This window comes from Ammospiza nelsoni, chromosome 12 (genome assembly GCF_027579445.1).
Source record: "Ammospiza nelsoni isolate bAmmNel1 chromosome 12, bAmmNel1.pri, whole genome shotgun sequence".
NCBI lineage: Eukaryota > Metazoa > Chordata > Aves > Passeriformes > Passerellidae > Ammospiza > Ammospiza nelsoni.
In genome coordinates this window covers 9247942-9265704 of record NC_080644.1, presented here as the reverse complement: position 1 = coordinate 9265704, position 17763 = coordinate 9247942, and the positions used below count along the sequence as shown (strand labels likewise).

Here is a 17763-nt window from a genome sequence, read left to right as displayed (position 1 = left end):
GCCACGGAGATCTAAATAAAGCCTTTAACGCCTACTCTGCAAAATGCTCATGTCCAGCTCCAGGAAAGCTGGCTGCTTTTTATGGCATCCAAATCAGCAGTTTGCTGCTGATGCCAGCAGTGTGTCTAATTGTATAAAACAACAGAGCTTGGCAGAGCCACGCCAGCTAGGGAGGAGCTGGGTTTCACACTGAAGTTTTTTCTCTCTTTTTCCCTTTTCCTTCTTAAATAACCCCATTTGGGCCTCCAATAAAAAACCAAAACATCTGGTGCTGGGTATTTGGCTGCTGGGAAGCAGCTCCTGCTGAGCTGAAAAGCACAGCAGCGATGCAGGGATTCCTGGTATGGATCAGTAACACTTAAGGTTGCATTTGGGCATTATCCCTGTCCCTCCTGGACTTTGAATATATGGCCTGGGGACACTGAGGGAGCTGTGGTGCTCGATGCCAGCATGCAGGTAAATCATGCAAGTCAGTAAAAAGGCAATTGAAGCAGTGCAGAGTCCTTCAAGCCTGATTTATTGATGCTCTCATGTGAGATCTTAGCAGCGTGAGATGCTGCTGTGAGAAAGAGATAAATCAGTAAATCACAGGAGCACGGTGTGGGTTCAGTGAGTGGGGAGAGCCCTTTGGCAGGGCCACCCCAAGCCCTGGATGAGCCCCTCCAGCATGGCTCAGGGCTGCTCCCCTTCCCTAGGCCAGCAGGGAGGCCAAGCCTGTTCCAGCCCAGCCTGCTAGGTCTGCATGAAGAGGTGGAAGTTGGTCCTGGTGAACTCCTGGTGGATGCTGTCCAGTAATTTGTCTGAGTCCTGGGGAACATCAGAGAGGACCTGCTGCCCTGGGATGCAGCTCTGCTCCGGGGTGTAGGTGAATGTGAAGGAGCTGGAGTAGATGAGGCCGTCATCCCTGATGAGCAGGAGCGGGACTGTGATGGGATAGCGCAGCCACCTCCAGTCGCTGCCGAAGGCAGAGACATCAGGGACCACACACACCAGGGACTTGGGGCTCCTGTCAGTGCAGGAGAGGAAAACGTGCATTAACCAGGGAAGATCCCATGCAGGGGCAGCCAGCACTGAGTGTCTGCACTTCTCCTCCATCCTGGAGCTCAGTGTGAGTCTCCACCCAGCTCCCTCTCTCCTCCCAGTCTTGCATTCCTCTCTGCCAGGGCTGCTTGGTTGTTTGCAGTTCCCTGAAATCCCTGTTATTCCCCACCCATGGCTATGCCCAGACTGCAGCCAGGGCAGAGAGCAGGCACCAGACCCATTCCTGCCTTTCCTTGCTCCTGCAAGTGTCCTTGTCCCCAGTGTCTGCAGCCACATCCTTCCCAGACCTGCCCAGCACAGCCCACACCTGCCTGCTGTTCCCTGCCTTCAGCTCCCCTATCCACCTTACCTGTACATGGTCTCTGCTTCCACATCTCCGAACCAGACCTTGAGGTGTGCATGGAAATACTCCCCCTGCACCTCCAGCATGGCCACGTCCCCACCACCTGTGAGCTGTGACAGGCAGAGTGTGGCAGGGCTGGGTGGGTTATGAAGCCAGACTGCTTCTCCCGCAGGCTGCTCTGCCTCTGCATCTCATTCCCACTTGAGAATGGGAGGTGCCACAGGGGGAGAAGGGCTCAGGAGGAGGAGGCACGAGGCAGGCAGGTGACAGGGAGGGGCAGCCCGGGGCTGTGCCCACCTGCAGGGCAGCGATGAGGGGCACGGGGCTGACGGGCTCGCGGATGCACGCCAGGCTCTCGCTGAAGGTGTACTCCACTGTCTCCGTGCTGATGATGGTCCAGCACGAGCCGTCGTTCAGCAGCTCCCTGTTGGCTTCCTTCGGGCAGGGAGATGCCTGTGGAGAGTGTCAGAGCTCCAAATATGTCAGGTGGTATAGGAGGGCCTTAACTATGAAGGCTAGTAGAAGAGCTAGGCTTGCAGCCAGGCCCGATCAAGAAGAGTTTAATGTAGGATGTGAGAGTTTGAGCATTGGGAAGTGTAGTGTACCAATTTGATTGTGCAGGTGGAGGATAGCAATTAGTAGTGAGAGTGAGCTGGTGAGTGTATAAAATAGGAGGTAAATGCCAGCGTTCAGGTGTTCTGGTTGGTTTCCTCATTGTGTGATGAGGATAGGAGTGGGGATGAGGGCGGCTTTGAATGTGATGTAAGAGTATTAGTTCTGAGGCTGAGAAGGCTAGGGGGATGAATAGTTGAGCTAGGATTACTGTTGCAGAGGAGGTGGTGGGGAATGGGGATGGGATGCCTGGCTTCTACCCTCAGCATCTTGGTTCCAGCAAGTGACTGCTTTGCTCATGGGGAAATGGGGATTGTGATTCCTTTCAAAGACCTCAGTTCCAGCGTCCCCACTCAAGCTTTGCCATGATTCTGCCCTGAGTTTGGATGCAAGGCTCCTCCCAGGGACACGCTCCCCAGCCTGAAGCAACACAGGAGCTTGGAGAGACGGCAGCAAGCATCCTGCTCCTGCACTGGCATACCTGGAACTGGATCACCTTGTCTGTGGAGAGGCACAGGTACATGCGGTCACTGCCCTGCAGCTGGAAGGCACACTTGTGCAGCTGGGAGATGGGCTCATCCACGTCCAGCATGGCGTACTGCTTCATCACCTTCCGGATGATCTGTGGGCAGCAGCATCGCCGGCATGGATCCATGGTGTGGATCCTGGCACGGATCCCTAGCGTGGATCCCTGGTGTGGATCCCAGCACAGATCCCCGGCATGGATTCCTGGTGGGGATCCCTAGCATGGATCCTCAGCATGGATCCCTGGTGTGGATCTCGGCATGGATCCCCAGCACGGATTCCCAGCATCGATCCTGGCATGGATCCCCAGCATGGATCTCCAGCATGGATCCCTGGTGTGGATCCCCAGCACAGATTCCCAGCATGGATCCCCGGCTCGGCGCCACGCTCGGAGCCGTGGTGTGGGCGGCTCTGTGCGCTGGCAGCACAGGCACGGAGCTTACCAGGGGCTCACCAGGGTGTGAGGGGCTCACCAGGGGCTCACCAGGGGCTCACCAGGGTGTGAGGGGCTCACCAGGGGCGGCAGCGTGACGCCGGTGGCCGTGCAGACCAGCTGGACCACGGAGCCGTAGCGGATGTACCCTTCCCGCAGGGGGAACTCGCTGCGGCTGCAGCGCTCGTCGGCTGCCCGGGAGGGAGAGGGAGAGGCAGAGTCAGCCTGGAGAGCTGGTTAACCCAGCTGGGCACAGGTCTGGCCCTGCTCCTGCTGCTGTCTTACCTGGGCTCATAGGGAATGATGCTTGGAGAGAGCATCATTTCCTGGGAGCCCAGCCCGGGAGAGCAGTTGGGCTCTGGCCCATTCCTTGCAAGGCAGGAATATTGTTGGGCTCTGGCCTCTTCCAGGCAATTTCTTGCTTGGATTTGTAAACCTCCAGACCAGTACAGCCCTAGTCACAGCCCTGTGCCCTCAAAGCCAGTGGGAAATGTCCAGAGACGCACCAGGAATGCCGGGCAGAGGTGAGACTGAGCTGGATTCCTGCCTCCCCTGGCTAATTCCCATGCTTTCTGCCCCCAAGAACCGGCTTTGCAGGACGGGAGAGCCAGGGCTGGAGGCATGGTGGCATCATTGTCCCCGAGGGTCCTTACCCAGGTGGAGGGTGAAGGCTGCCCACTGCCGGGCGCTGGCGATGAAGGCTCCTCCCTCCACGGACAGGTACCGGGTGCTGACGGTCTGGGAGCGCAGGCGGTTGAAGAGGGACACTTTGGAGCCTGAGGAGATGCACACTGAGGGGAGAGGTGCCCGGGTTAGTGCTTGCCAGGACTGAATGATGGCTCTGTCAAGCCTTGGTTCCTGGGTATCCAGAAGCCAAAACCCTCCCCTCTGTGTGAGTGGGGTGAGGCCCATGGTGTGGGGACCACATTGGCATCACGGCATTACACCCCGTGCTGGGTGAACCACTTGGAAATGAGACATCACTGTGCCAGATAAATCCTCTTTTGGGAGTTCTACATCCTCTTTTGGGAGTTCCCATGGGCTGTGGACGTAGCCACGTTTCCCTTCACAGAGAAAAGCAAGGCACAATTCTTCCCAATAATATTTCTGGGATTCACATTCTCTGAACCTCAGAGAAAGAAAACACAATTCTTACCATTTGCTGTGCCTGCGTTTATGCAAAAGTAGAATGCAATATGGAGATTGTTTACCCAAAGTGATGGTGTTTTGTTTCCTTGGCCTGTCAGGGCCAAGTGTGTGTGTGAGGACTGTCAGGTGACAGTCACAACACAAGATTCAGTGCAGTGTGAGCAGTGTTGAGAGCTTGGCAGGTTCAGTTTTAGATGTATAGAACAATATAGTATAATAAAATAATTAATTAGCCTTCTGATATCCATGGAGTCAGCTGCATCATTCTCTCTCCTCATTGGGACCTTCACAGCATTGAAACATTTGGGTCCAGCCTGGGTCCCTCCAGAGCCAAGCTGTGAGCAGAGAGCATCCCATGCTGGGCTGGCACCCACCTCCCTCCCCAGAGAGCCACTCACGGTCCGTGTTCTTCAGGGACTGCTTCTTCTGCGAGGGTTTGGAGATGACCTTGATGAGTTTGCTGTGGAAGGTGCCGATCTCCTGCCCGTTGCTGAAGAAGAGCTTCAGGACCAGGCGGAAATGCTTGCGCTTGTCCGTGTCCGAGATGTACAGGGCCTTGGCACAGCTGAACCCCTGCCAGGGGCACACAGGGGCTGCCAGCAGCTCCAGCCAGCCCCACCAGCCCTCCTCACCTTCCTCACCACCCCACAATGACATAATAGCTCCCTTCAATGAGCCCCGGGTTCATTTAAAGGGAGAAACGACCAGAGATGTTATTACAGGTGGAATGAAGAGCTGGGGATCAGCAGAGGCTTTATTTACACTGGGCGCAGAGTATTCCTTATGGAAATGAATGTTCATGTGTGATTTATCCCACATAACATGAGAAATCACCCTGGGTTTATGGTTTCCCTCAGCCTGGCCGATATGCTGTGCTTTAGCAGCAAGGCAAGCACTGTGGACAAAGGCTCTTTCTGTGAGCTCCTGGCCTGCCTCAGACCCCATGCTCTTCAGGGACCCTAGATAATGCTTTTTCTCCTTTTTTCCCCCTCCAATCAAAAGATGCCAGAGCTCTGCTGAAGGATTTGAACTTTGGGATCAACTGGGCCATTTTTAAAAGCTGTTTATCTGCAAATGAAGGACCAGGCTTTCATTTTGTGACAAGCAGGAAAAGGAACCAGGGCTGAGGGAGCTGTGCAGATTTTGACAGCTACAGTCCTGTTGACCTGAAAATATGGTTTCAGAGAAAGACAGGGATCTTTGGGCTGCCTGGATTGCTGCACATACCACAGCAGTCTTTCCTGTGTCTTATTGGGTTTTCACAGTCTTTGCACTCGTGTGAATGGTGTGGGGAGTGGGAGTGGGGAGTTATGGCTAGGAAGAAAGAGCTGTGACATCCTGAGGATGGGGAGGGTGTGACATCCCAGGGTGTGGGGTGCTGCTGGTGACAGCCCAGCCCCTGCATGAGGGGGATCCCCACAGCCCCACGGGCTTTACCTTTGCATCTGGCTGCTCCTCAAAGCTCAGCTTCTGCGTCTCCATCAGGCTGCTGCCCATGCTGTCCAGCCCCATGTACCCACACACCCGAAATCCAGCCTCTCCCAGGTCCCTGGCTGGAACAGACAAGGAGCAGCACCTTCCATCCCCCTGCACAGGCTCAGCTTCTCCAGGAGCACAGCATCACCAAGCCCCAGCTCTCCCTGGGTCTGGATTTCGGGGGGCTCAGGCTTGAGCAAGAAAGGAGTTTGGAGGGCCAAAACCAACATAAACAGACTCACTGTCCCCTTTGCAGAGGCATGGTGGAGGAAGAGAGGGAGGAGAGGTCCAGGGCTCTGCTCACCTTTTATCTGCTCCTGCTTTAACTTCCATCCCGGCCCGCTCAGGTAAACACAAGGTGGGGGGCAGAAAAACCTGCAGAGACAAGAGGGCATTTTCTCACTGCCCTCCAGCACCCTGAGAAGGTGCTCAGGAGGGGCTGCATGGCTGTGCTGAGAGCAGAGACCTTCACTGGGGACACTCCTGCACCTGGGAGGCACAGGGAGCTCAGCCAGGGGCTGGGGACCCTGTGCCTGGTTCCAGCCTCGGCAGCTGCCACATCTGGTGCTGCCACTGTGGCCACAATCCCAGCAGTGACAGATGGCCCTGGCATGGGAGGACAGGGAGCCTGGCATCCCCAGCTCTCCCAGAGACAGGGAGCCATCAGCCCCTGCCTGCCTGCCTGCCTGCCTGCCATGTGGGAGTTTCAGCAGGCTGGGAACAGAGTTTGCATTCACAATCACTTCTGCAGCCCAGTGCAAATAAACCCATAGCCAGGAGTTTGCAAGCCCATTTTCCTGTGTTTTATTTGGGTTTCCACTGTCTTTGCACTTGTGTGAATGGTGTAAATTCATCCTCTACGGACACTGAGTAAAGCACTAGCAGAGAAAACACCAGTGCAGGGGGTTGGATATCTTGGAGCCCTGGAGGTCCAAGTTTATTTCAACAACTCATCCACAGCGCAGGCCCCTGACTCTCATTATTAAGGAAAATGGCAGCAGCACCTTCAAACTTAAACCTGGGAGCTCTGTGCAGGTTTTTCTCTCCCTTTTCAGACCTGGCATCTGATTTTCACCCCTTGCATATGGTCAGGAGCAGAGGCTGTGATGAGAGGGCTCCCTCCTGGCTGGAAGATTCAGTCCTGAAATAACTTTTTTTACCTGTGGACCAGCAGCCCCTGGCAGGAGAGTGGATGTGGTGAGAGCTTTGTAGGCACAGCCAGCCCATCCCAGAGCTGTCTCCTGGGGTCTGGGTGGTTGCACCTTGGAGGCTGAGCTGGTTCCCTCCCAGCTGCTCCATGCTGGGTAATAACGGAGCAGTATTTATATCTCAAGGATTAATGGAGGATTAATTACATTGCAGTGCTGCAGTCTGACGTCACTGCTAGTGAGTGGCAATTTTGGAGATTCAAGCCAGAACCTCAAGGTGTTCAGTGTGGGGAGGATTTTCAAAAATAGCAGCTTTGGAGACCACTGGCATGGATGGAAACAGCCCAGTCCCTCCTGTGGCCATGCTGATTTTAATGCAAGAGTTAGAGGGCAGTTAAAACATCAGCCTTTCCTTCTTGGGGGCTGAGATTTGAACAGAATCTTGATTTCTTTTACTTTGTCTTTCTTTACTGCTGCATGGAAAGAACCTCTCCACTGGGAATGTCTAACTGGGATGGATACAGGTTGGAGATAATTCTTTCTTGTGTAATTAAATTAATGGAAAATAAATGATGGCTTTGGATGAAAAGATGAGTGAATAGGGGGGTTAAATTTCACCAGTTTAGATCAGTGAAATCCAGCAAGGCTGAAATGAAGCTTTAGGTAGCTGGGTTTAGAAGTGGCTATCAGGGTAGCTGGGACCATCTCCTGTGGCAGCAGCTCTCTGGCCACACAAGAGAGGAACACACAACTTTACAGCTTCATTCTGGGAAAGGCTGTGAGAGGATCAGAGAAAAGAATGAGAAACAATTCTTATCTTCACTTGCTGCACCTGGCATTGTGAACATGTGGAATGAGTTATGGAGATTTGTTCACCAAAGGGTGTTTTTTAATTAGCCCATGGTGATGGTGTTTTGACTGGAGGACCAGTTAGGTCAACCTGTAGTGCATTAGGATATAAAAGCATGGGTTTGTTGATAAACAACAATCAGCTTTGTGTGATATATGGAGATTATGTAACTTATTGCCTGGTCCTGACAATCTCCCACCTTTTCTCGTTGCCATAGGACTTCTGAGCCACCTTGGCATGCAGGATGAGCACTGTCTGGTCTGCTGGCAGCTGCAGGTACCTCCTCACGCTGTCCTGGAGCAGGCTGCCTTGGCACGGCTTGGGTCTGCAAGACACAATTTCCCTGGCATGGGGGCACCAGAGCAGCTCCTGCCCAGCCCTGCAGGCAGCAAGGAGCTCCCTCCATCCCCAGCCTGATGGGGTGGGGAAGGTGGAAAGGCTTCAGAAGGAACTGCAGAATGGGGCTGGCATTGAAAAACAGAAAGTTTGGACGATGGAGTAACTGCTTCACCAGTTTGCCACCAAACACACAGAGAGCATTTCTAAGACTTCCAGCCCCCCATGCAACCCTAACTCATTATTAATTTGTTTTTCAGCCTGCTGTGCTTGTTGCTGTATGGCTTTTGGGTGAGCTGGGAGCTGCATTGCAAGATTGAGCCACTCACTGGCTTCTGCAAGGGATGTTGGGTGAAAACAGCTGCGTTTTTCTCTGAGACCTAAGGAGTAGGTGCTTCTGCTGATTGTTTCTGCTCTATTAACTAGAAGGAGTTTCCAGACACCTGGCATTTAACTCTGCTAACTCGGTAGGCTGGGTGTTAACCAGCTGCAGAGAGAGGAGGTGGGTCTGAGATGCCCTGCTCTGCCACCAGGGACACGAGTGCAAGGGGGGGAGAGCTCTGGGATGGCAGCTGTGGAGGCCTTCTGTGGTGCACCACTCACTGAACAGCACAGCTCCTGCCCTGCTGAAAGCCCCTAAACCCCCTGAGTCTGGGACAGGAGCATTCTCTGAGTTTGGGATATTTGACTGGATAAGATGAAACCAGAGGAGATGCCTGTCTAGGGGTCCCTCCTTGGCACATCTGTCAATGTGGTCACTGGGAACACACAGCTCCTGCTGAGGGGACCCAGCTGGTCAATGACTCTCCTATCAGAGGCAGAGGCAAAGCAATGCCCAGAGAAGGCTGTGAAGCTCCAGCCACAGTGGAAAACACAGGGCAGAGTAACTGTGAGAGAGCATCTGGGGGCTGAGGGCACCACTGGGGAAAAGGGGTGACACTAGGGGCATCAGCCATGGCCACCCAAGGAGGAGCTTGCAAGAGATGTGCAGGGGAGCATTCCCTTTAAACACAAGTCTCTCTCTCAAGTGGGCTAGAAGGGGAGAAAGTTGAGAGCAGAAATGATCAGATGTGCGAGGAGAGGTAAGTCTGGTCCTGCCATCACCCCAAGGCAGGCTCCTCGTGCTGAGCTCCTCTGGGCTCAGAGGGCAGAGCAGGAGAAGCTGCACACAGTCACCCCAGGCATCCTGCTAGCAGGGTTTGCCTGCCAGCTCTGTTCTTCACAGTGCAGTGCTTTAAAAAGGCTGTGCCCCTTACAGCTTTTACACCATGTTGCAATTCACTTTCAACACATTTCAGTTCCAGCTTTCCCACCTTTGGATGGAGCTGATGCTCTGCTGTTGTTGAGGAAGAAAACCACATGTCCCATATAAACAAATCCATGCCCAGTGTCTTCTCTGAGCAGTGCCACGGGGACCTGACACTTTGCACTGCACAGATGTGCTCTGTTAGGTTACCAGAGGGGCAATATAATCTCCTGCCCTCCTTGTTCCCAGCTCCTTATCCTAGATGTGTTAGCTAGTAAATATAAATCACCAGAGCCCTGCCAGAATCAGATTTACAGCCAGGGCCAGTGTCAGTGTCACCCACAGCATTAACTGCTGCTCTGTGCCTGGAAAATGAATGTTTTATGGCCATTGCTGAGTGCAGAGCACAGGCTGCCACCAGGCTCTGCTCCTGTGGCAGCCCCAGAGCTGCTGCCAGCACAGGGCTCTGGGCTCAGCCCACAGCACTCAATGGGACCCCAGATAATGATTTTTCTCCTTTTTTTCCCCTCCAATCAAAAAATGCCAGAGCTCTGCTGAAGGATTTGAACTTTGGGATCAACTGGGACATTTTTAAAAGCTGTTTATCTGCAAATGAAGGACGAGGCTTTCATTTTGTGACAAGCAGCTCCTTTGCCAAGGCTGTACCTATTCCCTCCATCCAGGTGCTGGGAGACTCCTGCTCCAGCACTGCAGCACACTGAAACAGAGCTTTATATTTACCAGTATCCCACCAGTGGCTGCTCCAGGGTGGGTCACTTAGGCTTGCTGGAGTTTCACTCCTCTTCCTAGGCAATGAATAGTTTATATCTTTGCACAGCCAAAGAGATCCCATAAGAAAGTTATTTCATCTTTTTCCATAGTGGCAATCTGCAGCTGTTTCACTCCTCTGCTGCCAAGCAATGGTGTGATTTCAGCTTTGATCTGCCTTTGCTATTTTTCCTTTCCTTCATATAAAAGCACTATTTGGGAATCTCTCAGCAAAACTCTGGGTTTGGTTTTGGGTCTTTCTTCTTTTTTTTTTTTTTTTCCGGTTGGTTGGTTTAGTTGTTATTTTCTTTTTTCTTTTTTTTTTTTTTTTCAGAACAACTTATTATGATTGGGATAAATATGGAAATATATCAAGGAAATTGGCCTGACCCTGGATACCCTTTTACACTAATGCAGTGTTAAATTAACTAACAGAGTGTTAAATGAGTACTGAACCTGGCTGGCTCTGTTCAGTAGCATTTCACCCTCAGTTTGTCAGAGACAACGGGCACACAGCAGGGAAGAACCAGGCTGGGTGTGTGAATTTTTTCCTGGTGAGTCTCATGGTTCAGTGTGCTGTGTAAAATTAGGAGCATAGCTGGGTACTTGTGCCTCAGCTGCAGAGCCACATGCTCCATCCCTCTTAGTGTCACCAATGCAGTCACCACTGCCCATCCACGCAGCTTGATGTCTCCCTGTGGGGCTCCTCTGCTATTAACCCCTTGGCAAAGTGTGGAACAGCCTGGCACGGAGGCCAGGGAGTGTTCAGGAGTGAATTGCCAAAAGCTGTGGATTGAGATGTGTGCTGACAGTGTGGGCAGCAGCAGTGCCTGCTCTGCAGAGCCTCCCACAGCCCTGGCTCAGGGCAGGGCCAGGCTTGTGCAGGTATCACTGCTCCCTGCCATCCCTGCAGAATTCCAGAGGCACGTGGGTCACTGCCTGGAGATGATTAAAGAACCTTCTGGAACAATTATCCCCGTGCTACTCACTGCTTGAAGGGGGAATGTGCATGCCAAAGGCAGGTAAACAGATGAGAACTCTTCAGATTTGATGTCCAGCTGGAGGAACAGCTACCTAGAAACTTGGCTTTCTTTTCTTTGTCCATTTTCTGCAGCCCTTGCCTTCCAAATTTTGGGGCTAAATTGTGTGAGTGACGCACTCCTGAACAGTGTTTGCCATTCTGCCCACAGAGGCGACCACCCAGCATCCATCATCTGCTATAAATTTCTCTTCAGAGAGTCAAAGGGCTCTTGCTAAAGCAGCTCAGTATGCCCACTTGGCTCCTTCTGGCACCTCCAGCCTCCTCAGGGTTACAGAGAATTATTCACTCCTTCTGACATTTATTATATTAAATTATTAAAATGCTTAGGCTGTAGTGCAGTGTTAGTTCAGTGTCATGTTAGCAGCCCCACACGGGCTGGGCTCTCACAGCTCTCACTAAAAGCTGCCTTTTCAGAGCCTGAGGTCTTGGCTGGGGCTCTGCTGCTCTCCACACAGTTGGGCATTATGTGGAAAAAGGAGGGGGAGCAAGGGGGCATCCACCACCTTTCTCCTACACTGATTTCTGTAAGCCTTTCCCCTCCCCTGCTCAGCCTGGCACCACTCACCAAGGCTTTTCCTTTGCTTTAGGTCAGGCTGTGCCTCAGGAGAGGCTGTGAGAGCATTTGTGGTGCATCTCCAGGGTGTCTCTGCCCTGCTGCTTGAGCTGGGGGACACCCAGGGTACCCCGGGGGATTTGTAAACCCTGTCTGGGTTCCTGTGCCCTCTCCCATGGGAAATGAGGCAGAAAAGGAGGAGTGCTCTGTGTGCTTTCCACAGGAGACACGCAGCTGGACCACCTCGCACGGGGCTGTTTCATGTGGGCACACCGAGGCGCCGGGAGGCTTTGGGAGGGCTGGACCCCACAGCCCCGTGGCTGATTTTAGGAGAAGTGATGTTTAACACCACAGCTGAAAATTATCCCTCTCCCTCCCTGCAGCAAGTGCTCAGGGGCATCACTCAGTGCTTTGTGCTGCCTGCAGCTGGGGAATGCTGCTCCCTGTGTGGGACATGCCCTGCTCCACACATCACCTCTGTGTGATGCCCACACCCTGGGGCAACCGCAGCAGAAGGAAAAAGCGCTTTACAGGCACCGGGAGAAGCAAACTGCCCTCTGCCCTGCTGCTTTTCAGTTCAGTGAGCTCCACCAGCTCAGTTCAGTGAGCTCCACCAGCTCAGGAAAGGATCTGATATATTTGGTCCCCTGGGAATGAAAGTACCCAACTCTGGAGACCAAAATGCAATCCCAGCAGCTATTGTTTAAAAACTGGGTCTTTAAATCACCTCTTTAGACAAGAACTGTAACTCACAGTAACAGTGTCCCCAAGTGCAGTTAGCACTCTGAATTGAAGTGCAGAGACCTAATTTTCTGCTTTTCTCCCCCCCAAAAAAGGAGCTGTGGTTTGCCTTGCTCAGGATACAGCTGCCCTGAAGCTTGGTGGGGATTTGCTGCCACAGAGGGCAACTGTTCTTCCCTCAGTTTGGGGAAACCAAACATCCTAATAAAAAATATCCATTTTAGAGGTCTGGGTTATATTTTGTGCAGATCAGGGGAGAAAACGCCTGCAGTGCTCTTGGGTATGGAGTCAAGGCAATGTTTATGCAAAAGGAAAAGCCATTAGAAATCACAGAAATGAGAAGCCTGCAGTTTCTGGCTTCCCTCATTTTTCAATACCTCCTTTAATCCAGACCAACCCAACCCACAGCCCTTGTATATGCATGGGTATTTATAAATCCTGTATTTTCCTCACTGCACACACAAGTGAAATTCAGCCTTTTCTAGGCCTGGGGGATTTATTGACCACACCAAGGGCAAGCAGCGGCTGAGAGCAGGAAAAGCCTGTGGCAGTGAGCTCTGCAGGGAGCAGGGGCCAGCTGGGCTGGGCACCTCAGCAGCACCAACACCCCCAAAATGCCCAAGTTTGATAAAACAGCATTGGTACATCTGCTAGAAAATTCAGACAGTGATTTACTGGAGTCTCCTTTCTCTGTTCCTCGTGTGCAAAGAAGAAGGGAAATGCTATTAAAACACCACAACACAGTCCTAAAAAGCACTAAAGGTGGTTCCTGCCACCACCAGACTGATCTAGGCGCTGGGGGACTGGGAAGGTCTATTCCAGAGTTTCCCAGAAGCCTCTGCTGAAGATCTCCAATGCACATCAGTTGACCTTCTTGATGGAAAATTAACCTGAGGCTCTACAGCCCTCCAAGCTCTGCTCTGCAGTCTCCTGGCTCAAACCCACCTCCCCACACTGCACCACTACCTGCTGATGCTCCTAAACTCCAAGGACACTGATGCTCCTAAACTCCAAGGACACTGCAAGTCAAATGGGTATTAAGCTTAGACTCTCCTTTTTTCATGAACTTTTGAGTTTATGGGGCTACCACATGCATTACCCCAGTAGGGGAAGAGACAACAAAAGGGTAAAAAAAAAAAAAAAAAAAGGGAGAAAAGGAGAAAATAATAAAAATATATAAAAAAAGAAAAAAGCGAAAGGAGAAGAAATAGATAAAATAAAGAAAAATAAAGCAAGATAAAGAACAATAAATAAATTAGAGAAAATAATAAATAAATAAGATAGAGAAAATAAAGAAAAAAAATTAAAAAATTAAGAAAGAGAAATAAAGGGGTAAAAAAGGAAAAACAGAGAAAAATAAAGAAAAAATAAAGCAAGATAAAAAGAACAATAAATAAATTAGAGAAAATAATAAATAAATAAATAAAATAGAGAAAATAAAGAAAAAATTTTAAAAAATTAAGAAAGAGAAATAAAGGGGTAAAAAAGGAAAAACAGAGAAAAATAAAGAAAAAATAAAGCAAGATAAAAAGAACAATAAATAAATTAGAGAAAATAATAAATAAATAAATAAATAAAATAGAGAAAATAAAGAAAAAATTTTAAAAAATTAAGAAAGTGAAATAAAGGGGTAAAAAAGGAAAAACAGCGAAAAATAAAGAAAAAATAAAGCAAGATAAAAAAGAACAATAAATAAATTAGAGAAAATAATAAATAAATAAATAAAATAGAGAAAATAAAGAAAAAATTTTAAAAAATTAAGAAAGAGAAATAAAGGGGTAAAAAAGGAAAAACAGAGAAAAATAAAGAAAAAATGAAGCAAAACCGCTAAAAGCAGCGGGGCCCGCCTCGCCCGTGAGCCCCCGGCCGTCCCGTCCCGGCACCCTCCGGTGCCGGCTCCACCTGCGCGCAGCTCCCGCGGGGCCGCGCTCGGCGGGGCGGGGGGGAGCCCCCGGTTCCCCCCGTTCCCCCCGTTCCCCCCCGCTCCCGGCGCAGCCCCGGGGCCGGGCCGTGCCCGCCCCGCCGCCCCCCCGCTCGCTCCCCCGCCCCGTTAAAGCCGGCGGGCCCCGGCGCTGCCGCCGCCCCGCACCGCCCGCAGCGCGTACCTGAGCCAGCAGCGCGGCGGGGAGCGGCTCCGAGCCCGGCACGGCTGAGGCGGCGGCTCCGCGGGCACCGCCGCTCCTGCGGGGAGCACAGCACACGAGCAGGGTCAGGAGGGCGCGGGTGAGTCCGGTCCCGGTCCGTGATCCGGTCCCCATCCCGATCTCGATCCGTGTCCCGCTCCCGGAACCGATCCCCATTCCGATCTCGATCCCCATCCCAGTCCCGGTCCCGGTCTCGATCCTCATGCAGATCCCGATCCCAGTCCCCGTCCCGATCCCCATCCTGGTCCCGCTCCCGATCCCCATCCCGATCCCTATCCCGATCTCGATTTCTGTCCCGATTCCGATCCCGGTCCCGGTGCCGGTCCCAGCCCGGTCCAGTGGGGCTGTGCGCCGTGCCGAGCGGACATTGGCACCCTCCGAGGGCGCTTTTCCTCGGAGCGGGGCTGGCAGGAAGGGGAGCGGCGATCCTGGGCGCCAGGAGGAGAAAGCAAAGCCGGGAGGAGGGGAAGAGCACATCCTTCGCCCCAAAGGGTTTTTCTTCCCGTCTGGGGGCTGGAGCCCTCCCGGTCCCCGGGCGCACGGTGCCGGGGCACGGAACCCGCTCGGCTCCTCGGTGCTGTGGCAGCGATGTGAGTGAGCTCTTCCCGCTGCCTGCCCTGCTCGCCTTTTGCCTACCTGTCGGGCAGGTCCCTGCTTATACAGCCGAGGATCTCATAGCAGAGAATAATAATGTCTGGTACACCTGGGCAAGGCGTGCTGAGCAGCAGGAAATGGAGATCCTGCAGAAAGATAAGCTCAGAAGTGTACCCTAAGTTTGTTTCTGCACGACTGGAAAATTGGGTCTGTGCATACTCGTTTGCACAAGCAATCACCCACCTTCGGCTTATCATTCCAACTGTTACACAGGATAAAATTAGCTTTGGGCATTTCTGTTCCAAGCAATTGCATGGGAAAACTTGTTTGGAAAATCAGATTATTCTGCACTCATGGTGTTTGTGTGGACCTGCACTCGAGTGAGCTGAGCAGATCCATGCTGTGGTGGTGGTATGTGCTCTGCTGGGGTTTTGCAGGGACAGCCTTTGCTGTGGAGCAGAGAGCTGCTGAATCCTTCAGCAGGCAGGCTGCAGAGTGGGTAAGGAGGCTGGCAGGGAAGTGGGACAGTCCTGTGTCGATAGAAGCCACCATGGGTGCAGTGGGACTGAGGGGAGCAGGGGTCCGTGAGAGGGGCCTGTTCTCAGTCCAACTCTGAGACAAAGCATGGGGCTTTGCCTCTTTTGCTTAATCACACTGGATTTTTGCTTCACTTAAACCCGGATTATTTATAAAGTTATTATGAAGTTCTCCCTGTGGGACATCTCCCTGTGGGACACTCTGTAGCATCTCTTGATAGTAAAGATTTTTATTTTTTCAAGGACAGGAGCAGTTAATCCCAGGCAGTGAGTGTGCAGGCTCTCAATAACAAGTAGAAACTGCATTTCACAAGCAGATTCTTGCAATCTCTGCAGGAGTTCATTAGATTGCTGTTGATACCAGCAAAAAGCTGTGTGTGAGGAAATCTCTCAGATCTCAGCCCTGATCTTTGCCACCAGGATATGGATAAATTCAGCCTCATCCAAAATGCAAACTTCCCTCTGGAAACCAGGCGACGGATTTTGGTGTCTGCAGTAAAACAACACTTTTCATCAAAGCAGGCAGGGTATTGCTGCATCCAATGGGAAAAAGCTGTTGTTGATTTTTGTGGAAGTTGTAACTTTCATTTTTTGTTGAAGAATTAAAGAAACCGTATGTGCTCAGAACAAGATGGGCTCAGGGGCTGCCCTGCCTGGTGGCTGGAGCAAACAGAGGAGCTGTGGCCAACAAGGCAGCCTGTTGTAGAAAATCTGTGGTCACAGAAGATGTTTGTGCTCCCATTGCTCATAACATAGCGTTTCCCTTGAGGTTGGCATGAGGGGTTAAAGGTTTTCAAGAGAAGTCTTTGTTTAAACATCTTTAAAGTTTCCAATAGGGGCCCCTTTGTTCGCTCTGGAGCAGCGTGCCTGCCCTGTTAAAAACTCAGCACTCATAAAATGCCATTTACAAATGCCTGATGAATAGGGCTGAAACATGGAGGGGAGATAAATAGAGTTTGTACCTACACACACACACAGGACTTACAGAAGACAGGCCCTACTGTGAGTGAATAAGTGGGACCTAGAAAAAACAGAAAAAAAAATAAAATAGATGGGAGTGGTGCTTATGAAGAAACTTATAAAAGTCAGCTACTCCCCCTGCACCACTTGGGCCCTTTCATGCCAGATGTCTCCTCCAGCCAAGCCAGGAGGCTGAGTGGCTCCTGACACTTGTCATTACCTCTCAGTAATCCTGTTTGTGGGCTCACACAGTAGCAAATTGAGCACTTGGGCACCTTCAGCAGCTCATGCAGCTGCCACAAGGGCTGCACTGATCTGCTGGCCCTGGGGACCCTGACCCAGTGCTCTGCATTACCTGCTGGGGCTGGTGAGCATCACTCCCCTGTAGGTACTCACAGCACAGATGTACCTTTGGGTGACAGGTAATGTTTTCAGCTCTTAGAAGGCTTTGGTTTTCTCCTGCCTGGGCTAAATAGAAAGGGTTTTAAACCAGCTCTGTTAAAGCAGGAGAGGGTAGAGGTGTGTGCCCAGCAGACTCCAGAGGCTGGTTCACAGCAATGGCAGCATTTCCACGTGGGATGCTCCAGACTGAGTCTTGTCCTGTGCCTGAATCTTTCTTGGTTCTCACACAGCTTGTCCTTCCTGGCGTTTTTTACTGGAGTCAGAATCCATCTTTCCCACCAATATTCTGTCTTTGCCTGTCTATCTGCAAACTTCTGATCCTCTCACCTTGAAGGCTCTGCTTGCACACGAGTCCATCCCTAGCCTGGTCCCTCTGGTGCCCCTCAGGGACATCCACAGGGCTCAGCTGCTGTCCCTTGCAGAGAGGTGGCAGTACCTTGCTTTCTCTCCAGACTCCAGCTTTTCTGTCTCTGGGCTGTGTTGTGCTTTGCCAGTGTGTAAGTTCAGGAATCTTTGCAGTCTGTGGATCCATATGAGGGCATGCTCTGTGGCAGGAGCCAGTGGGAGCAGATCTGTTGGCAGCAGAGATAACCCCCTGTACAAGAGTCTCTGTCTGGGCTGCAAAATCAGGCAAGCTCCACATGTGGAAAAACACTGCCTTTGGGAGTTCATACAGCTCAAACACTGCCTTTGGGCATTCACAGCTCACACACCTGCAGCTGGGCTTGGATGGCTTTCCCAGAATGTCACCTGCTCTTCAGTGTGGGCAGAAGGGAGGCCACAGCCACTGTGCTGCTGGTGAAGCTCTCCTTTGATGCATCTCCTAAGGGGTGACAGCATCCCAGTCCCAGGACAGATCTCCTG

General features: G+C 51.8%; 1 protein-coding gene across 1 annotated transcript; it reads right to left on the bottom strand.

Annotated features, from left to right (window-relative positions):
* Positions 1 to 732: 732 nt before the first annotated feature.
* RBPJL (recombination signal binding protein for immunoglobulin kappa J region like) lies at positions 733 to 17256 on the bottom strand. The gene is made up of 14 exons (XM_059480560.1): positions 17227 to 17256; positions 15044 to 15147; positions 14483 to 14835; positions 14369 to 14444; positions 7777 to 7902; positions 5884 to 5954; positions 5541 to 5656; positions 4502 to 4676; positions 3608 to 3745; positions 3036 to 3145; positions 2478 to 2618; positions 1682 to 1837; positions 1391 to 1494; positions 733 to 1006 (listed from the first exon to the last, which is right to left on the bottom strand). Exons 1-14 carry the CDS (start codon positions 17254 to 17256, stop codon positions 733 to 735), a joined length of 1974 nt encoding a protein of 657 aa, XP_059336543.1.
* Positions 17257 to 17763: the final 507 nt, after the last annotated feature.